This window comes from Anoplophora glabripennis, unplaced genomic scaffold, assembly GCF_000390285.2.
Source record: "Anoplophora glabripennis isolate ALB-LARVAE unplaced genomic scaffold, Agla_2.0 scaffold260, whole genome shotgun sequence".
Taxonomy (NCBI): Eukaryota; Metazoa; Arthropoda; class Insecta; order Coleoptera; family Cerambycidae; genus Anoplophora; species Anoplophora glabripennis.
Genome location: NW_019416403.1, coordinates 326,007 through 346,413, shown reverse-complemented (window position 1 = coordinate 346,413; position 20,407 = coordinate 326,007). Strand labels below are relative to the sequence as shown.

Sequence of the window (20,407 nt, the reverse complement as noted above, 5' to 3'; positions counted from 1 at the left end):
GTAATATTTGACTTATCACACATGTTGGTCTAAAGAATTGACATATTTGAAAACTGATAATGTACTTATAAGATAAAAGGGCATATTTAGGTATATATTTAACTCCATTATATGAAGATACGTTTCAGCAGTTTTGCCATCTTGGTTTCTATGTCAACGGTCTAGACATCTGACCGAACTACCTACATGCTTTTAATGTCCAATGCTTAACGTTTCCCACGACAGATTTTCTCCATCTGCGATACGCAGATGGAAAGTGTTCAGCGCAACCTGTTTTGATTAATGCAATGTCAAGAATACCTACACTGAGGATTCTCTATCAAACATAAAAGAAACAAGTTGAAATATGCAAGAACAATGAAGCCAGCCAATTATGTCCAGCTACATTTGAAGAAATTATTAACGCGTATTTTTTTATTATGTGTTTTATATCATATGTACGTTTGTATGTAACTATTCTGCTTTGAATGATCTAAGATAACACTCTCCTCAATACTTTTAATCGTTTGAGAATCACTCTGCGGAATACTCCTAAGTGTAATCGTTGAGTGAAGAAATTGTACTCAACGATGTAATCTATTATTCGAATAATGCTTGTGTTTGTACATATTTAAATAAGTGGTTTTAGCAAAGTTTTGATTTGTGTTCAAATAACCGGAATAAACCTTGACAGTACATAATCGGGTCACCTGTTACACAATATTTCAATCATTAGTTATGGTTATGATAAATAAAATAGATCGACAATGTTGACTGTATACTGCTAGCTTTATAAAAGAAAGATTTTAATTAAAAGCCTGTGTTTTCCATCAAAATTACTTCTTGTATGAATTCTGGGATACCCTTTAAATCTCGGTGCATCCCATTTTCAATGTAATATTACCCATTATTAATTAATAGCCCAGTACCCTGGGCTATTTTTTTAAAAGAAATCTTCAAGCCAAGACAGATTTTCGATATGAATGCATTTTTTATATTTTCTATGGTAGCTCAAGTACAATTGCAATTTTTTACTAAATTCAAAAACTAAAGAGCATATTAAAAATATCGACCATATAATTTCTCTCAAAATATGTGGTTAACCTTAATTAAAACTATCCTTCTATGTTTAGTAATAATTAAAGTCGAGATTAAAGTACTCCATTATGATACTGCATGTATGTGACAATATACTTACAACTATGTAAATGCCATAAATGTAAAAATTGCCAGTCTCTTCCATGGTCAATTATATGGAGCTAACATATAGTTATTTTTATTTAATAGTAGAAAGTAATAAGAAAACTTTCTACTACATATATCCATTTCTTCTGAATTAAATTAGAGGTCAGTAACTGGCAAGATTTCCCTCACAAAAATTTATTTAGATGTCTACTATTCTTTTTTACCTTTTATATGAATTTTTGTAGAAAATAAATTAAAAATTAATGTCCATATTTTAAGTTATTTTCGTGAATAAAAAATTAATTAGACTAGTTTCGTGTGAATATTCCTAAAATAATTAATAATATACAGGGTGTCCCTGAAAAGGATGGACAACGCTTGACCACAGGTTCCTTAGATGAAAATAGGACTATTTAGCCTAACTTACCTATATACAAAAGTGCTCGCCTACTGAGATATAGCCTTCTAAGTGTAGAATAAGTAACACAGTTTTTTCAAATAATTTGAAAACTAGTTTTCTTAGAAACTTAAATTTGGTACACTTATTTTTTTATATAAGTTCAAACTAAATAAAAAATTTGGTGATGATACATATACAGGATGTTCTCTTTCTAGTGCCTGTGCGCCACTGGCTATCCCGTAATTTCTTTGTGTGTACGCCAGTGATGCCAGAATTTATATTTTTAAGAATTGCTCTTACAAAATGTTGATATCTTTTATGGATTTTGTGTAAATTTGGTATTTTTATACATTAAATATAGGCAAATATTCCAATTTGTAAAAAATAATTTATAACTGCAGCCTCAAAGCAGGGAATAATAATGAAAAAACGTCACATTAAAAAAATAACTATATTTATACTATTTTTTGATATTTTAAATAAACAATATTAACTAATAACGTAAGAAAGTCAACGTTAACATTTTAAATAAACCTAAATTAATATTTTTTATAATCACACTGAAATAATATTACAGTAAATGCCCAAAGTGACTTCCTTGTTCTTAAACGCAAGTATTAGTTCTTCGAAAATTAAAATGAATTTTGTCGAATAATTGTGCATTACCTCTCATAACATTAATTTCATGTTGGATTCTTTCCCATTATTCGTTTTTTGTATTTACTGAAAAGTTATAAACTGTGGTCCTCTACGCTTTTCAAAGGAAATAATTACATGGGTTTAGATCTGAGGATCGAGGTGGCCATTTTAAAAGGGCATTATTTCCTCTACCTATCCACCGGTTAGGATAGTAACCTGTAATAACTGGTCTTTTAATACTCTAATCTAATAACGAAACTTTTTGAACTGAGGAATTTCTTCGACCCTTTCCAAAATTTGTTCTTCCAGCTGAATAGTTCCAAGATTTAATGTTACAGGTAAAAAAACGTCTTGTTTCCCGAAGGCGTCTTTCCGCATTAGCAAATGTTTTGTGATTGGGAATTCTTCGATTAGGAAATCTTTCAGCACATGTTCAAACAGTAGTACAACAATTTCCTTCACAATAACCCAAATCTAATAACATATCAGTTTGTTCAGCAAAATTATAAATTACAATAAAAAACAAACTAAGATAAAATTAGATCACACCTCACTTGAGACTGAACCTTTTAATTATTGTTATGAATTTGTTTCTTTGTTATATGGCCCCTCGTACTAGACTGTTCTAATTATCTTAAACTGATTTTATATTATTTAATGTGTAAAAAATGCCAATTTTACTCGAAATCCATAAACGATATCAAAATTTTGTAAGAGGCAAAAAATCTTCTAAAATAGTGCTTATTTTTAAAAATATAAATTATGTCATCATTGGCGTACACACAAAAAAGTTATGGGATAGCCAGTGGCGCACAGGTACTAGAAAGAGAACATCCTGTATATGTATTCTCACCAAATTCTATATTTACATTGCCCTTATATAAAAAAATATGTGTACCAAATTTGAAGTATCTAAGAAAAACAGTTTTCAAATTATTTGAAAAAAACTAGGTTATCTGTTCTATATTTAGAAAGCTATATCTAAGTAGGCGTGCATTTTTGAATATAGGTAAGTTAAGCTAGTCTTATTTTCATCCAAGGAACTTGTGGTCAAGTGTTGTCCATCCTTTTCAGGGACACCCTGTATGATTATACTAGGGAAAAAATTTTTGAAAGAATGTACTATAGTCCGCGGTCGAAATTATAGAAAGTGACTCAGACATAATATAAAAACACTATTACCATAATGCGTATAAAATATAAAATGATTTTTATTCGGTTCAATATTATTTATCTTTGTGCCGCTCGCTATGCACATCGATAGAATCTATAATCGTCTATAGACTGAGTTACACTGAACGTCGATCTATATTCTATCTGACTTTTGCACTTGTTAGGGAATAGGGAAATGTTTGTTTAGTGGGTGTAAACGGACTTGATTTATCCGTCCTGAGAAACGTCATAGCATAAGCGTAGACGAGGGGTCTAGTTCAATGGCTATAATAAATTTATAAATTAAAGAAACACAACTGGGACGTTTTAAAATGCTGTAATAATTAAAATGGATCAAAGTGCCGATTACAGCAAACCCTAAAAGAATATTAGATGTTATGTTTTATTATCTTTTTTCAATATTTTCTATATTTTGTTGCCTTTTACGCAGACACGCCAATGGATTTTCGTTCCCGGCACGCTTCATCCCCCTTACTAGTCCAAAAGCTAACGATGAGTCACTCTCTATAATTTCGACCGCGGAGTATAGAAGAGTTTTGCGGCGATTTTATTGTCCTTACCTTGAGATTTTCACGATCTTGACTCACTCGCTTGCAGCATCTATGGGGGGAGGAACTAGCACACTTTGCTTTAATTTTGTCTATCACCGTCACATGTACAATATACACAATTAGTCCAAAACTTGAGATATCGGTTGCGTGTTGTCTTGTTCAGAGCTTTTCACACACGCACTTGTTGAATGTTGAATGTCGACTTATATCTTCCGACCCTTCTCCCTTCTCATCGAGTCTTTCTCCCCACCCTCGGTTCGAGGACAAGGACAACATGAAATTAAAATCGCGGAACGCGCGGTGATTTAAGTCAAAAGAAATTAAGAAAGAAACGCAAACATTCCGCCCACCAAAAATAAATATTTTTCTTTTAGATACAATGCATTTGCATTAAACAAACATAAAAAAAATACTACTGCGAAGGTAGAGGACACAACTTTATGATAGGTCTGTCCACTAAACCGTTAAGAGTTTTCACTTGCGCAACACGAGGTATGTTATCACGACCAGGATACAATTGGACAATACGTCTTAAAACCCAATGTAGAGGCATGGTTGATTCGTTTCTAATTAAGACTAAACTTCCTACAGAAGGACATGATGTGGTGGAGATCCATTTCGTACGCTGCTGTAGTGTATGGAGATACTCCTCGTGCCATCTGCGCCAAAAATCCTGATGGAATTTCTGCAGTAATTATTGCCATCGAGTTAGTCGATTAAGTTTTACCAAAGTGAAGTCTCTTTCGGAAAGTGTACATAATGGTTCTAATGAAAAGGAAATGGCCTGGTGTAAGGGGTCAGTACTGAAACTACATAATGGCCTAGAGTTCAACACAGCCTCAATTTGAGTAAGTACGGTCGACGAAGATGAGTTTTCACTGACTTAACACCGGCCTCCCAGAGGCCACCGAAATGGGGAGCTGAAGGCGGATTGAAATGCCACTTAATGTCGAGCGTTTCAGTGGCTTGTTGCATACAAGAAAGAAGTAATTTATTGGCACCGACGAAATTTGTTCCACAATCACTATAAAGATCTCCACATCGACCTCGTCGAGCAATAAATCGCCGGAGTGCAGCCAAGAATGCCTCAGCAGAAAGATCAGACACGAGTTCGAGATGAAGGGCTTTGACGACAAAACACACAAACACGCAGATGTAGGCCTTCATCCTCTTAGCACCACGAGATTTACCCAAGGTAATAAACAAGGGACCAGCAAAGTCAACACCACAATGGGAGAAAGGTTTGACTTGGGACACTCTACAGGGAGGCAGATAGCCCATAAAAGGGGTTGTTACAGAAGGCTCGACCCGGAAACATTGATTACATTTGGATAGAATGTGATGTATAGCCCGTCTGGGCGATAAAATCCAGAATTGCTGAGAAATCAAACTTTGAAGAGTGCGAGGACCTGGATGTAGATTACTTTGATGAAAATGAATTATAATCAAATCAGTGAGTCGGTGGGAGCGAGGCAATAACATGGGATGTTTAGCGTTGAAAGAAATTGAAGAATGACGTAGACGTCCACCAACTGGGATTACACCTTCCGGATCTATGAATGGAGCTAGTTTTCGCAAAGGTTTTGAGACCTGTTTACCATCTTGGAGGGCAACATATTCCTTGTCAAAGATTTGCCTTTGAATACATCGAACAATAATCACTAATGCGTGATACAATTCCACGTCGCTGAAGGCACCGCTTTCACCTGATTTTTTCTTGCGACAATCAATAAATCTTTGACAATATGCCACGATCCGTTGAATTTTAGACAATGAAGAAAATTTCTCTAAAAGTAAGTTAATCCAAACAAAGGGCTCAACTGAGGTCAAGAAGTTTATTTGACGTTCCTCACGAACAATTTCATGAGTGGAATCGGTAACAGATAAAATGAAATCCTCAGAAAAGATATGTGTTAATAACCACGGTGGACCCGCCCAACATAACGGATGTGAGACGAGTGCCCTTAGTAATAATCCACGAGACGCACAATTCGCGGGTGGTTATGTGGTGCCACACATTGGGCGCAACCTTGTCTTGGATGTGACTGACACGGTTGGCCACAAATGTCTTCCATCGATGGGGAGACGAACGTATCCACGACAAGACCACATTGGAATGACCATGCGTATATATCATCTATAGAAAGGTGCTTGAAGTATGACTGTAACACAAAATCTAATAAATCGGAAACTAAGACAGTTGCACACAACTCCAAGCGTGGGATAGACAACCTCTTTAGCGAAGCTACCTTTGACTTGGCACACACAAAGGTGACGATAGGGGGTTTGCTCTTAGATGTTATCTGGCGTAAATATACCACAGCGGAAAAGGCAATGTTAGAGGCATCACAAAACCCATGCAATTCAGTTTGTGTCACATTATTCACAACCACACGACGAGGTATAGTAAGAGTAGATAAACACGGTAGTTCAGATTTGTAAGTGGACCAACTATGAAGAAACTCCGCAGGGGGACAGACATTGTATTAAATGTTTTGCAAAAAGAGTCAATGGAGGAAGAAAACTCAACGGATCATAAATGCGGGCAACTTCAGACAGTATATGTCGCTTTGTACACGAACGATCAGTAGGTAGGGGGGGAGGAACTAGCACACTTTGCATTAATTTTGTCTATCACTATCACATGTACAATATACACAATTAGTCCAAAACTTGAGATATCGGTTGCGTGTTGTCTTGTTTAGAGCTTTTCACATACACAATTGTTGAATGTTGAATTGTTGTAGACCGGAAAGATACTGGGTAGAATCCAGTATTTGCCTCTTCGTTAAGCCGCGGACCAATCAGAATTAGGCATCGAAACCTTCAGTTTACTTTTCTTAATTTTGACAAATCCTTCTAGAATGTTCTAGAATAATGATGAAATCTGACGAAATGTTGCGAAACATGATGTCACGATTTCTAAGTGCGTAATAATTTATGGAAAAACACCCCGATGGACATAAAAGTTGTATATAAAAGGGATGAATTTTTAGGGAAAAAATCAGTTTCTCATCGACAAGTATCCAAGTTAGTTATCATCCGAAGTACGGGACATAAAGTGATATAAATCTGCAAGTTACATTGTTACATTCGACAAAATAGTCTGTCCGTAATTACTCGTAAACGTTGATTGGAAAAAGCAATTAAGAAGTTAGTTCGGGAAAAAGCCGAAGAAGTAGTTGTACAGTTTCGGGAAAAAGCCGAAAAAGTTGTATACAGAGGATTACCTAAAAAAGTGGTTAGTAGAACTCCGTGATTTTTGTAATTAGTTGAATTAGTTTTAGTAAAGTTCATTTTCATATACCTAGTACTCTTTTTTCTACGGTCTGGTAGTTTGAATTTTGTTACTTTTCTGGATTTTTTGTGTATAGATCATTCCAGAAATTACTTTGTATTGTGTATTGTAATATACTTTTTATATTTTATAAACTTTTTTTCTGAAAAGAAACTTCAGTTTTTAATAATAATAATTTTTTAGTCAAAAATAATTTTTCGAAAAAAAGATTTTTGAATAATTTTCAAAATAATTTTTTTTTTACAAAAAATTTATTTTTCACACATAACCCTAGAAACATATTTTATAAATAATTTTTTTTTTGTCAAACTTAGTTTTTTCTAAAAATCGTAAAACTTTTTGAATTTTTTTTACAAAAAATTTAGTCCTTCACTTTTTAGTGAAAAATATTTTTCTTCAAAATTTAATTTTCTAACTTACCTTCGGGATTAGTAAAGGATCCTTAGTTAATTTTTACCTACATACCTGGCCTAGATTAAAGAGTAATCCGGTTAGGGAGTTATTAAAGTTTGTAGATTCTCTTCAAAATTTACTGGCGCCAAACATAAATTCATTTTTTTTTTATTCGAATTAGTTTGTGTGATGTTATCCACGGTTTCCCCAGCCACGGTTTATGACGTGCGGGATATCATCTTTAAGATGGAGGAGCTCAGATGGTTCTGAGTTGCTTATAGGTCCATCTAGTCAACGTATGTCGAAATTCTTGTGAACACGAAGGTTTAGATGGGGTAAAAAATTTGTTTCCGGTAAAAAGTTGAAAATTCTGCTCTAGATATTTAAATAATAATATTTTACAACCCCCTAGACGGGCAACCAAAGAAAAACGAGGGAGGTGCTGAGTTGCTTATAGGTTCCCCTATACCTGCTATTTTTATTTTTTTATAAGCGAGGTGCAACAAACGTGAAAATGTAGTATAAATTTCCGGCCGCAATTCGGTGATCTGAGCTCCTCCATCCCAAAGATGATTTCCCACACGTCGTAAACCGTGGCTGGGGAAACTGTGGATCAATCACACAAACTCAGTGGAGATAGAACCCACCATCTACGAATTTCACGACCCGCTCTAACTGTATCGGCGTTTATGTTAAAAGGTCACATCACAAACAACTCCAACTACTCATACGAGTCCAAGTTGGTTTTTAAATAAACACGAACGTTGACAGAATGTCGACATATCTGTCGACCCTTCTCCCTTCTCATCGAGTCTTTCTCCCCACCCTCGGTTCGAGGACAAGGACAACATGGAATTAAAATCGCGGAACGCGCGGCGATTTAAATCAAAAGAAATATACAGGGTGTTTCTAAACTATGGTGCCAAATGAATATGACAGATAGAAAATGTCATTTTGAGCAAAAAGTTTCATGTAAACATAGGTCCGAAAATGCATAATAAAAAAGTTACAGGGTGATAAAGGTACAGTTTGAGAAACAATTTTTCGCAATAACTTCTACAAAAGTTAGGCAATTTAAATGAATCTTGGTGCAGTTTCTTAGACACTAAAATGCAACAATTTCGTGCAAAAACAATTTATTCCCATCGCCCAGGAGCGGAGAGCCGGGGTAGCACATAGGATTTTATTATGAAAAAAAAATTGTCCTTTGCATTTTCGGAAAATTGATCAAATTTTCTGAAAAATAAACTAATATGTCACAAAAAAGGTACTCTTGTTCAATGTCGCCAATATGAACCGTTCTCTTTAAAATTTGCAAAATTTATTGTCGTGCACCCGACAAGATAGAGGTAGCAATGGAAGTTCGTCATCATAGTAGCCATGAAATTTAAAATAACCTTTCAGTTTTCCTGTCAAAAGTTAATTGTAAGTTTTGATAGCATAAAATTTAGCTGGCGTTACTCATTAAAAGTTGTTATGGCAGAACAATACACCTTTGGAGAACTTGCAGATATGCATTTAATTTACGGAAAATGTGACTGTAATACAAGAATGGCAAGTAGATTATATGAACAAACCTATCCAAATAGGAGAATACCTTCTCGAAAATTGTTTATGTCCATCGACCGGCGCCTTAGAGAAACAGGTACTTTTAAAAAAAGTCATTATGACACTGGCCGTCCCAGAACGATCCGAACTCCAGGGGCTGAAGAGCGTGTTCTCCAACGTTTTGAAGAAGATGATACTTTAAGCACCAGAAGAATTGCTTTCGCCGAAAATATGCCACATTCCTTGGTATGGAGGATTGCTAGGGAACAACAACTGCATCCATATCATATGACTAAAGTACAAGAATTGCTTGCTGAAGATTTGCCAAAACGACTACAATTTTGCAACTGGATGTCAGAAAAGGTTCGTGTTGATGCGATGTTCGCCAAACGTATTTTGTTTACTGATGAGTGTTGTTTCACAAAAAATGGCATTTTCAATTTAAGAAATAGTCATCACTGGAATGATGAAAATCCAAATGCAACAGTTGTGCGACATTCACAATACAAAATTAAAATCAATTTATGGGCGGGAATAATTGGCAATAAACTTTTGGGTCCAATTGAACTTCCTCTAAATGTGAATGGGGAAAATTACTTACATTTTTTGAACAACGACTTTGTTGAAGTTTTGGAAGACCTTGATTTGGAAACCAGAAGAAATATGTGGCTAATGCAAGACGGGGCCCCTCCTCACTACTCTCGACAAGTAAGGCGACATTTAAATAATATTTTTGCAAATAGATGGATTGGTCGTGGATGGGATGCTCCTCAGCCATGGCCACCAAGAAGCCCAGATCTAACTCCTTTAGATTTTTTTGTTTGGGGATACGCAAAATCTAAAGTGTATGAAATTCCAATAGAAGACGAGGATCATTTAAGGCAAAGAATAACGGACACTTTCAATGAAATAAAGACGAATGAAGAAGTTTTGAATAAGCTCCCCTTTCATTTCTTAAAAAGAGTTAGAGCATGTATTAGAGCTAACGGTGATCACTTTCAACATATGCTTAAATAATTTTTTTTTGTAGTAAGTAGTTTTGTTATGTTGTAATTTAAAAATAAATGTTATTTGTTATAACAAATTTACAAACCAAATCCATACCCAGTTACCACATAAAGCATAGCCTTCTTGATTACAGCATTCTTGTTGTCGGGTGCACGACAATAAATTTTGCAAATTTTAAAGAGAACGGTTCATGTTGGCGACATTGAACAAGAGTACCTTTTTTGTGACATATTAGTTTATTTTTCAGAAAATTTGATCAATTTTCCGAAAATGCAAAGGACAATTTTTTTTTCATAATAAAATCCTATGTGCTACCCCGGCTCTCCGCTCCTGGGCGATGGGAATAAATTGTTTTTGCACGAAATTGTTGCATTTTAGTGTCTAAGAAACTGCACCAAGATTCATTTAAATTGCCTAACTTTTGTAGAAGTTATTGCGAAAAATTGTTTCTCAAACTGTACCTTTATCACCCTGTAACTTTTTTATTATGCATTTTCGGACCTATGTTTACATGAAACTTTTTGCTCAAAATGACATTTTCTATCTGTCACATTCATTTGGCACCATAGTTTAGAAACACCTTGTATATTTAAAATATTTATGGACAAGCTAGTGAGACAACTAATAAAATCGCAGAACATAAATCGATATGTTATGAATAGATTCTGTATATTAAGCCGGGTCCAGACGCTAGGTTTTCAACAACGTTTTACCTGCGCAGTTATAAAACGAGAACAAAACGGTGCAAATCAAACGCGTCCACACGGTGCAGATATATTTGCGCAGTTTTCGCGAGATCGACCATGGAAGAAGTTCTGCTCTGGTCAATTTATGCATGTTGTCTTGCAAGAAAAAAGCAAATAGAACGTTTCAAACGTATCCGGCGTTCAAAATGGTCAAGAAACTTTTCCCACGTTAGAATATTACGTGAATTGCGTGATGAACAGAATGACTGGCGAAACTATTTGAGAATGTACGTAGACACATACACTAATTTATTGGAATTAGTAAAACCGTATATTACGAAAGAAAATACTTGTATGAGAACAGCAATATAATTTCATATAATGCAATAAATTCTGTAAGAAACTCGCGGGAACATTATCGAAGGTCTGCCATTTTGCTCGAATTTACCTACTGAAATGAGTAAAACGTAGCAGAAAACGGAGCCACCGTCCACACGTAACGACTTGTCCGCGCAGTTCACGGAAAACTATGCTCTTCGCTTCAGTTTTCGCTTCGCGCGTACCGTCTCCGCGCAGTTCCGAAAACTGCACGGTTTTCCTGTCCACACGCAACGTCTTGCCTGCAACGTTTCGAACTGCGCAGGTAAAACGTTGTTGAAAACCTAGCGTCTGGACCCGGCTTTACATTAATCTCAAAATACTGTTGTCCATCCCCACTTACAAGTTATTTCTTTTTCAGCTCCCACGGAGGTCCCACTACTACAAAGGGCATTTTCTAAGGAAGACTGGGTCCTGTTGGATGCAATGGGATCAGGTCCAACCCCAGCATGTTCTGGAAAGTTTCTTACTATGCACAAAAGGCGTCGCAAAAAACTCACTACTCGATCTTTGTCGGAAGATCATGCAATACTTGATGACATTCATCATGGTCAGGTTCAGGTAAATAACCTGTCATTAGATGTTATGATTTAATTAAATCAGTTAATATAAATTTAAAATTAGTTTATCGTTACGGTTTCTAATAAAAATCATGAATTTTTATTGTACTAATTGTCATATAAACGGTCGTTTCTATTTTATTGATACACTTAAGCATAACAAAAGCAAAATTTACTATTTAATTATTACTAGATTAAATGCAAAAACTATACAGGGTGTAACTAAATAAGTGTAAAGCATTTAAGGGGGTGATTCCTCATCGAAAAAAAGATAGGATCTTTCTATAAAGAAACTTCATTAGAGCATCCCTTGTTAAGATACAGCCCCTTAAAGGGGGTACATAAAATTTGTTTAACAATTTTTTTCACAAGCACTAAACAAGTTACAATATTGAAATTAACCTGACATTTTCTACTACCAAAAAGACACTTAGCCAGTAATTTATTTGGTTTACCCCATGGTAGTAAGGGGTGGAAAACGCAACCCCTAAAATTTATTTCCAACGTAATTTTTTGTCTTATTATTTTTTTACCATTTAAAAAATTATTTCCGATAGCCTGTTTCATTCTAAAAAAAAATGTCTCTTGAATTTTTTGCCCAAATTAAACCAGTTCGCAGTAAAAAATTATTTTACGAACAACTACAGAGATACATCGTCATAAATGCGGACTGGATTTACTGTTATTTTGTAGTTACTACCTGCATTAAATGATTAAAGGGGAATAATCAAAACTAATTTAATAATAACAAAACATACAACATGTAGAAATCATAGTAAATGTTCAATATGTCTACCTTCAGACATTACGCATGCGTCTAGACGTCGGCGCATTGAGCCACGTATTCGCTCAAATATTCCTGGAGTCTCTCTAATTACCCTGCACGCATCGATAATGCGGTTTCTTAAGTCCTCTACATCGCGAACAGGAGTACGATAAACCAAATGCTGCAAATGGCCCCAAGTAGACAAATCCAGAGGATTGAGATCCGGGGATCGAGCGGGCCAATTCTGTGGTCCTCCTCGACCTATCCACTGATTTGCATATGTTTCAGTTAAATGCTGACGTGCTACTTGACTAAAATGGGCGGGAGCCCCATCATGCATAAAAACCATATCCCTTCTGACGCCCAAAGGAACTTCCTCCAGCAGTACGGGGGGATGCACTTTTCTTAAAAATTGAACGTATGCCTCACCATTTAATCGAGGAGGTAGAAAATGAGGCCCAATTAAATAATCCCCAATAACTCCGACCCACACCTTAAGAGAAAACTGTTCTTGATGGTTAGTTTCGACAATAGCGTGATGGTTTTCATCAGCCCATATGTGGTAATTATGAAAATTAATAATCTTGTCCCGAGAAAAACTACATTCGTCTGTGAATTCGATCGTCTTCAGAAAGTCACGATTTCTTCTAATCATTTCCAGCATCCAATTGCAAAATTCAAGACGGTTCGGAAAGTCTCGCGGTAACAGTGCCTGTACTCGTTGCAGATGGTAAGGGTATAAGAGATGTTCCTTTAAAATTCGAAATACCGTCATATGATCAACATTTAGCTGGAAAGCAATCTTTCTAGTACTGGTAGTAGGTTGTTCTTCTATCAAATTAAGTACTGCTGCCTCAAGCTGTGGTGTTCTTACTTCTCGATGGCGACCACAATCCTGCGTTCTTTTGTTGAATGAACCATATTCACGTAATCGTTGATGAAGTCAGACAAATATTCTATGTGAAGGATGCTGCCGTTGAGGATACATTTCAGCATATCTTGTAGAAGCTTCTAACCCATTCCCCTGCGACAGACCGTAAACGTAATGCATATCAGCCATTTCCTCATTTGTGTATGCCATTTTAATAACAAGTGAATTATTAAAGTAACAAATTAAGAACAGAACAATACACAATTAGTATTACTTCAATTTCAAAAATTTACAAACTGACAGCTTGATTCCAATTTAATTGTCAGTATCGCTAATAGCGGCCTACTAGATAAATTAGTTTCGTATTTTCGTTTTATGGCGATATGTATCTTGTTCGTAAAATAATTTTTTGCTGCGAACTGGTTTATTTTGGGCAAAAAATTCAAGAGACATTTTTTTTTAGAATGAAACAGGCTATCGGAAATAAATTTTTAAATGGTAAACAAATAATAAGACAAAAAGTTACGTTGGAAATAAATTTTAGGGGTTGCGTTTTCCACCCCTTACAACCATGGGGTAAACCAAATAAATTACTGGCTAAGTGTCTTTTTGGTAGTAGAAAATGTCAGGTTAATTTCAATATTGTAACTTGTTTAGTGCTTGTGAAAAAAATTGTTAAACAAATTTTATGTACCCCCTTTAAGGGGCTGTATCTTAACAAGGGATGCTCCAATGAAGTTTCTTTATATGAAAGATCCTATCTTTTTTTCGATGAGGAATCACCCCCTTAAATGTTTTACACTTATTTAGTTACACCCTGTATAGTGTCCCACCACGAACTCCATCGATAGATATCTGGGAAACCGCTCGAAGGATTTTTTTAAATTGTGATGGTGTGATACGGACCGTGGGGCCTACCAAGCTAAAATATTTTCAAGGTCATCGTACTTCCGGTTATACCGTAACTTTCTTATTTTAAATGGAACCCCCTGTATATTATTGCATTTTTGGAAAGAGCATCTATTTTAAACTTGAAAACATATAGCACACTCCATACTTAGGATTGTCCGTTTCCGAGATATTTTGATTTTAAAGCAAAAATTGACAGATGCAGACTGTCAGCAAAATTTAGTTTTCCCGGAAACATAGGACCTAATTTATCGAATTTGACATGAAAATATTCCAGTTTTTATACAGGGTGATCAAAAAAATATATCGAATATGAAGTTCAGAAAATGTGGAAAACTCGAAATTTTACACACTATTTTTTAGTGATAGCATATATCACCGGATTCAATTAGAGCAGCGACCCACAAGGAACTAAATAAATTTGACAATTAAAAACCTGTGACAGTTGTAATGTTGATTGTTCCTGTCACGGCCAACCTAAAATGTGCGAAACAAATCGAAACATCTTTTAAAAAAAGGGAAACGTTTATTCGTAAATAAAATGAAAACCACTGGGTTTAGGTGTGGGGAAACTTTAACAAAGTTACACTTAATTTTAGTGCAGAATGCCAATACGTTAAAAAATTAGGGGTTTCCATTTAAAAATTTCGAGTTTTCCACATTTTCTGAACTTCATATTCGATAAAATATTTTTAACCACCCTGTATAAAAACTGGAAAATGTTCTTGTCAAATTCGATAAATTACGTTTTTCTCTACAAAATGTCCAATTTGCACAAAAAAATAAACATATGTTTCCGGGAAAACTAACTGCCGAGTCTGCATTTATCAATTTTTGCTTAAAAATCAAAATATCCCGGAAACGGTCAATCCTAACTATGGAGTGTGTTATATCTTTTCAACTTCAAACTAGATGCTCTTTCCAAAAATGCAATAATATATAGGGGGTTCCATTTAAAATAAGAAAGTTACTACCGACTTTCGGTATAACCGGAAGTACGATGACCCTGAAAATATTTTAGCTTGGGCCTACAGTCCGCATCACACCATCACAATTTCAAAAAAATCCTTCAAGCGGTTTCCCAGATATCCATCGATGGAGTGGGACACCCTGTATTTGGCCTTAATTTTGCATCAGAATTTTATAAATACAGTACGTTCCAAAGGAAACTTTGAGTAAGTTAAAAATTCGTCGAGAGATCAGTTGTTATTTTTTTTACATCGGATAATATTGTGTTATGGTTCTTAATTTTAAGAAGTTTCTTAAGAACAGGTTTCGGAAAATGAACTGATTGTTTATAGTAAAGACTGGCAGTGATTTTAAGCAAAGTATATATTTATTTATTATCTCATTATTTTCTCTTAACTTGTTTGATTGGGGAAATAAAGATTTTCTTGAAATGTCCTTTTTGCAAGATGTTAAAAATCTCACAAAAACCAGTTGACTGTTATGTATAGAATAAAAATATATTTCACTGCTCTAAAGATTTTTGTGACGGATATAGGCAAGGGTGGAGGACGAATGTGACGTCACATTTGATGGCAAAATAACAATATGACATGGGAGGGAGCGTGTTTTTGGCAGAACAATCCGTAAAGTTTCAGTTATCAGTAGTACACACTGGTATTATTCCTGATACAAGAGATATGTTCTAACAAAAGTTGAAAGGGATCAGAAAAGCTTTATTTTAAAATTACACTCTTATACAGAAAGTGATTAATTATATTATACCCTGTGTTGTCTATGGTCATGCCATTTTTACAAATTTCATATTAATTTTTCCTTAATTTTGAAATTCGACATCATGTAGTTAAATACTCCCTTTTGTGAAATAAAATTCATGGTTGCTATTAAAAATAAAATAAGATCTCGGAAAGGGTATATTTGCGAAATATTTATTTTCTTAATCAACTAATAAATATAATCAGCTGTTTGTATATTTTTTGCAAATTAATTTTTCTTCATAGTGATAAACAGTATGTTAAAAAAACAAATATAGCTGCAAAAATTAAACAGTAGACTCCTCAGTCGATTGCAAAGTGGGTATTTTGTGTAAAAAAAATACTATAGCCTCGCCTGAGAAGTTACAACCCTTGAGAGACATAACACTATCATAACACAAGCTAAACTTATCAGAAGCATAATACAAGGCAATTATGATTGATTTCAACGAACGCTTTAAAAAGGACTTTAACTTCTTACGGGAGACTGGAATATTTTTTTTACATAAAACACCTCTAAGATCAACTGAAGAATTCACTATTTCATTTCCCTCACAATTTCCTAAACATGCTGTATGTTTAAATTTTAATTTGATATTAACATTCCATTTTTCAAACCTCGTAATGCCTTAAGTTAAAAAAATGAAAGTTTTGTAAAAAATAAAGAAACTTGTTTGTATCTATCAGTTGATGCGCAAATATGCAGGGTGTCACACGGTGACGGCCCATTAGAATTATTTCAGACTACTTCGATTTGAATTTTGAAAATTTGGGATACCGGGTTTTCGGGCATGCCCTTCTCAACTAAAATAATGGCGTCCACGTACCACTTCCGGTTATACCGGAAGTCGCCATCAACTTGCTTATTTTTAATGGAATACCGTATATATTATTGCAATTTTGGATTCTACGTGTTATACATAATTAAAATTGTGTATTAGTATGTATGAAGTTGATTTTTTAGAATTCTTCTTAACTTTATTCTGCTCATTGGTGAAAAATTGGGATGTCTCATTAAAAACTGTAAATGTTCTGCTTAGAATCCCAGTGCAACGTCTGTGAATAAATAATAATAAATAACTGGTGACAGTTTAGTTGTTTGTTTTGAAGTTTTGTTAAAAATTCCACAGCTATCCTCGCATGAAATTACATGATTTTAGGTTATTACACAAAAAATAGTAAAAATAAATAAGTAAATAAAATTGTGTATCAGAATATAGAAAAACATACAGGTGTTCCATTTAAAAAAAAAAACGACTTATGAAAGTTTGAAGTTCTCTCCATTTTTTTGAAAAAAAATTAAATATCGAAAACGGTTAATTTTAGGAATAAGGAAACTTCATAAAAGTCGACTTAAAATAACACGTAGAATCCAAAATTGCAATAATATATAGGGTGTTCCATTTAAAATAAACAAGTTGATGGTGACATCCGGTATAACCGTAAGTGGTACGTGGACGCAATTATTTTAATTTTTTATTTCTTCAATTATCTTCAAAATTATTTGGCCAGTTCGTTGACTAAATGTCATGTTTTTTTTTAAACAGTAATTGTTTAAGTTTCCAAAACTTGTTTGAAATTTCGAAAATTTTTAAATATATACATATCTACCTATTTATGGTATGCAATAATATTTCTATTTTATCAATTATTTCATTTTTTTACGTAGGTCTGAATTTTGTTCCATTCAAATATTAGAAGAGTAAACTACAATAAAAACAATTATAAATCATAGTCGTCGATTTTTATAATATATGAATGAAACGTACTGTAATTATTCATATTAGTTTGTTTATTGTACAGCGTGTTCCTTAATGATATGCGAATATTTAAGGGTGTGGAAAATTAATGATAGTGTGTTTTATAAACTATGGTCCAAAAATGTTCCGTTGCGAAAATACGGGGTGTTAAAATTTTAGGATAAAGAATAAAATTGATAAATATTTTCCCCCTGAAATTGAAATATCTCATTCAATGATATTTAGTACGTAGTGATAGTTAATAAAGGCGCATGATTTTCAGTACAAACATAATTTTTAGCTCTAGCAGTGGCGTGTGTACGCGCACTGACTGATAATTTTAAGGAACAAAATGGTTTTTTCCCAAATAAAATTATTTTTGAAATCCCCGTTCATTCAAAAGTTAAGAGCTCTCTTGAGTTTTTGTCATGTGATGCACCATTTTTGAGTAAACAAATAAAACCCGTTGTATTGTCCATAATTATTAATGAATGTAATTATTGAAGAATACAATTTTGCAATAAACCTAGTTGGGCAGGAATCATTAGTGACCACTTTATTGGACCATTCTTCCTGCCGGGGCGACTTGACGGACAATCTTACCGCAATTTCCTTTCCTCCAAGAACTATTGCCTTTACTGCTTGAGAATGTTCCAATAGTAATAAGAAACTAAATATGGTACATGCACGATGGTGCACCAGTACTTCTCAGTGTAATGGTTCGCAATTGTTTACGAGCTGTTTATCCAAATCGTTGGATTGGCCACGGTGGGCATCAAGAATGCTCACCAAGGTCCCCCGACATTCTTCTTCCTAGTGGTTGATCCTAATAAGTCCCATATCACCGCGGCCTAATTAGGCCTATTGTGCGTTCCACTACTAGTCCTATTCAGCAAGTAGTTTTGTCCTTTTGACAAAGACCAAAAGCTTCCTTGCTGACACTTCTCTCAGTTCCTTGGGTTCCAAATAAGATCCCCCCAGGAGCGCCATTCTACTACGTGCAAATCCCGGGCACTCGCTCAATCGGCTAAAAATTATGTTTGTATTGAAAAATATTATTAACTATCACCACGTATTAAATATCACTGACATATCTCAAGCGGTTTTGAAAGTATTAATTAATTTCCTTCTTTTTCCTAAAATTTTAACACCCCGAATTTTCGCAACGGAACATATTTGGACCATTATTGTTTATAAAGCAAACTATTATTTAATGTTCTAATTTAGAATCACACTCTTAAATATTCGCATATCATTAAAGAACACCCTGTATAATATACAGTTTAATTTTCATATAAAATTTACCTATACTGAGTTCCTGACTTTTTGTTTCAGAAAATTTTAGACCGATGCGGTAAATGGGCGTTCAATGCCTTTACTCTAGAAACTGTCGCCGGTGGTAGGTCGTTGCCGGTTCTTTGTGTTCATCTATTTCACTGGTATGGCTTGCTAGACTACTTTCAACTAGACGTCGTTCGAGTGTGGAAACTATTTAGTAAGTGTATACATACAGGGCGGCCCACAAAGAACTAGGACACCCCTTTAACGTTTTTTGAAACGCACGATTCAAATGATTTTTTATATACGACCGATTTCAAAGAGAAACACAGTTGCAAAATAGTTATTTATTGAACGGTTTAAAACAATTACTTTTATAAATGTGGAGTTTAAAAAAGTTTATGAAATCATATAGGATTTGAATTTATTTTCAATTACTAAAACCTATTTTTTATTTTCGGCATCAAAGACCGAAATTGGTTAGCGATTTTTTTATTTAAAGCCTGACCACCCTAGTGGTGGCTTAATTTGGCATAATTCTTGTTAATTTACACCCAAAAAGTATTTAGCTGATAACAGTGACAACTTACAGAAGAGTTAATTGTGACAACTGGCATGACAGCAGCACACTTAGTTTTTCTTTGATTGATTGCAATCATATACGGTGTGAGGTGAATGGTAATACATTTTATTTTTTTATTAATAAACGAAAAGTTTTAAAGGAAAATTACTAGAGAGGTAAAAGTTTCTAAAAGAACCAGTTTATCTAATGCGTATTTTTGGATATCGAGTTTTTACGAAATTTAAAAGTTATGGCAAAAAATGGCTTGAGGGGTGGTTATTTCAACCCCTTTCGAGGGGTTAAAATTTTCGAAAATTAGTTGAAAACTCGCATCTGCATTAGTAAACAACCTGTAAAAAATGTGTTATTTGTACCTCGTCCGGTTTTCAAATTACAGCCAATATTCATAATTTTTTTGGAAACTGATCGCCCATATCTCTTCAGGGGTGAACATTTTACTAAGGCGATTTTTTGCAGATCGTGTTCTTTTGAAATGTAGATTCACTGGTATCATTTATGCTACTCCATTCAAAAACACCCTGTATAAGGGTTTTAATAGATTTTTAATAAAAAATACTTAGTGATTTTCCCTGAAATAACATTTCATTTCATTCGCACGTCTCGAAAAAATTTGTAGAGTGGTATTCCAGTTCTCAGTAGGTCATTGTATATGAGAATCATTATAGCATGAACTATTGAGAATTTGTGATTGCATTATCATATGTGGCAAATTCTGCATTACACTATTCTTTAATAAATAAAT

General features: G+C 34.4%; 1 protein-coding gene across 2 annotated transcripts in view; it reads left to right on the top strand.

The window, feature by feature from the left end:
- Positions 1 to 20,407, top strand: part of LOC108906859 — a 267,026-nt gene that overhangs the window by 219,585 nt on the left and 27,034 nt on the right. For both annotated transcript variants that reach the window (XM_018710290.2, XM_018710289.2), the window contains 2 exons: positions 11,600 to 11,799; positions 19,140 to 19,299. In XM_018710290.2, the coding sequence (XP_018565806.1) occupies positions 11,665 to 11,799; positions 19,140 to 19,299 (295 nt within the window). In that variant the 5' untranslated portion in view covers positions 11,600 to 11,664. The remainder of the gene's footprint in view (positions 1 to 11,599; positions 11,800 to 19,139; positions 19,300 to 20,407) is intronic.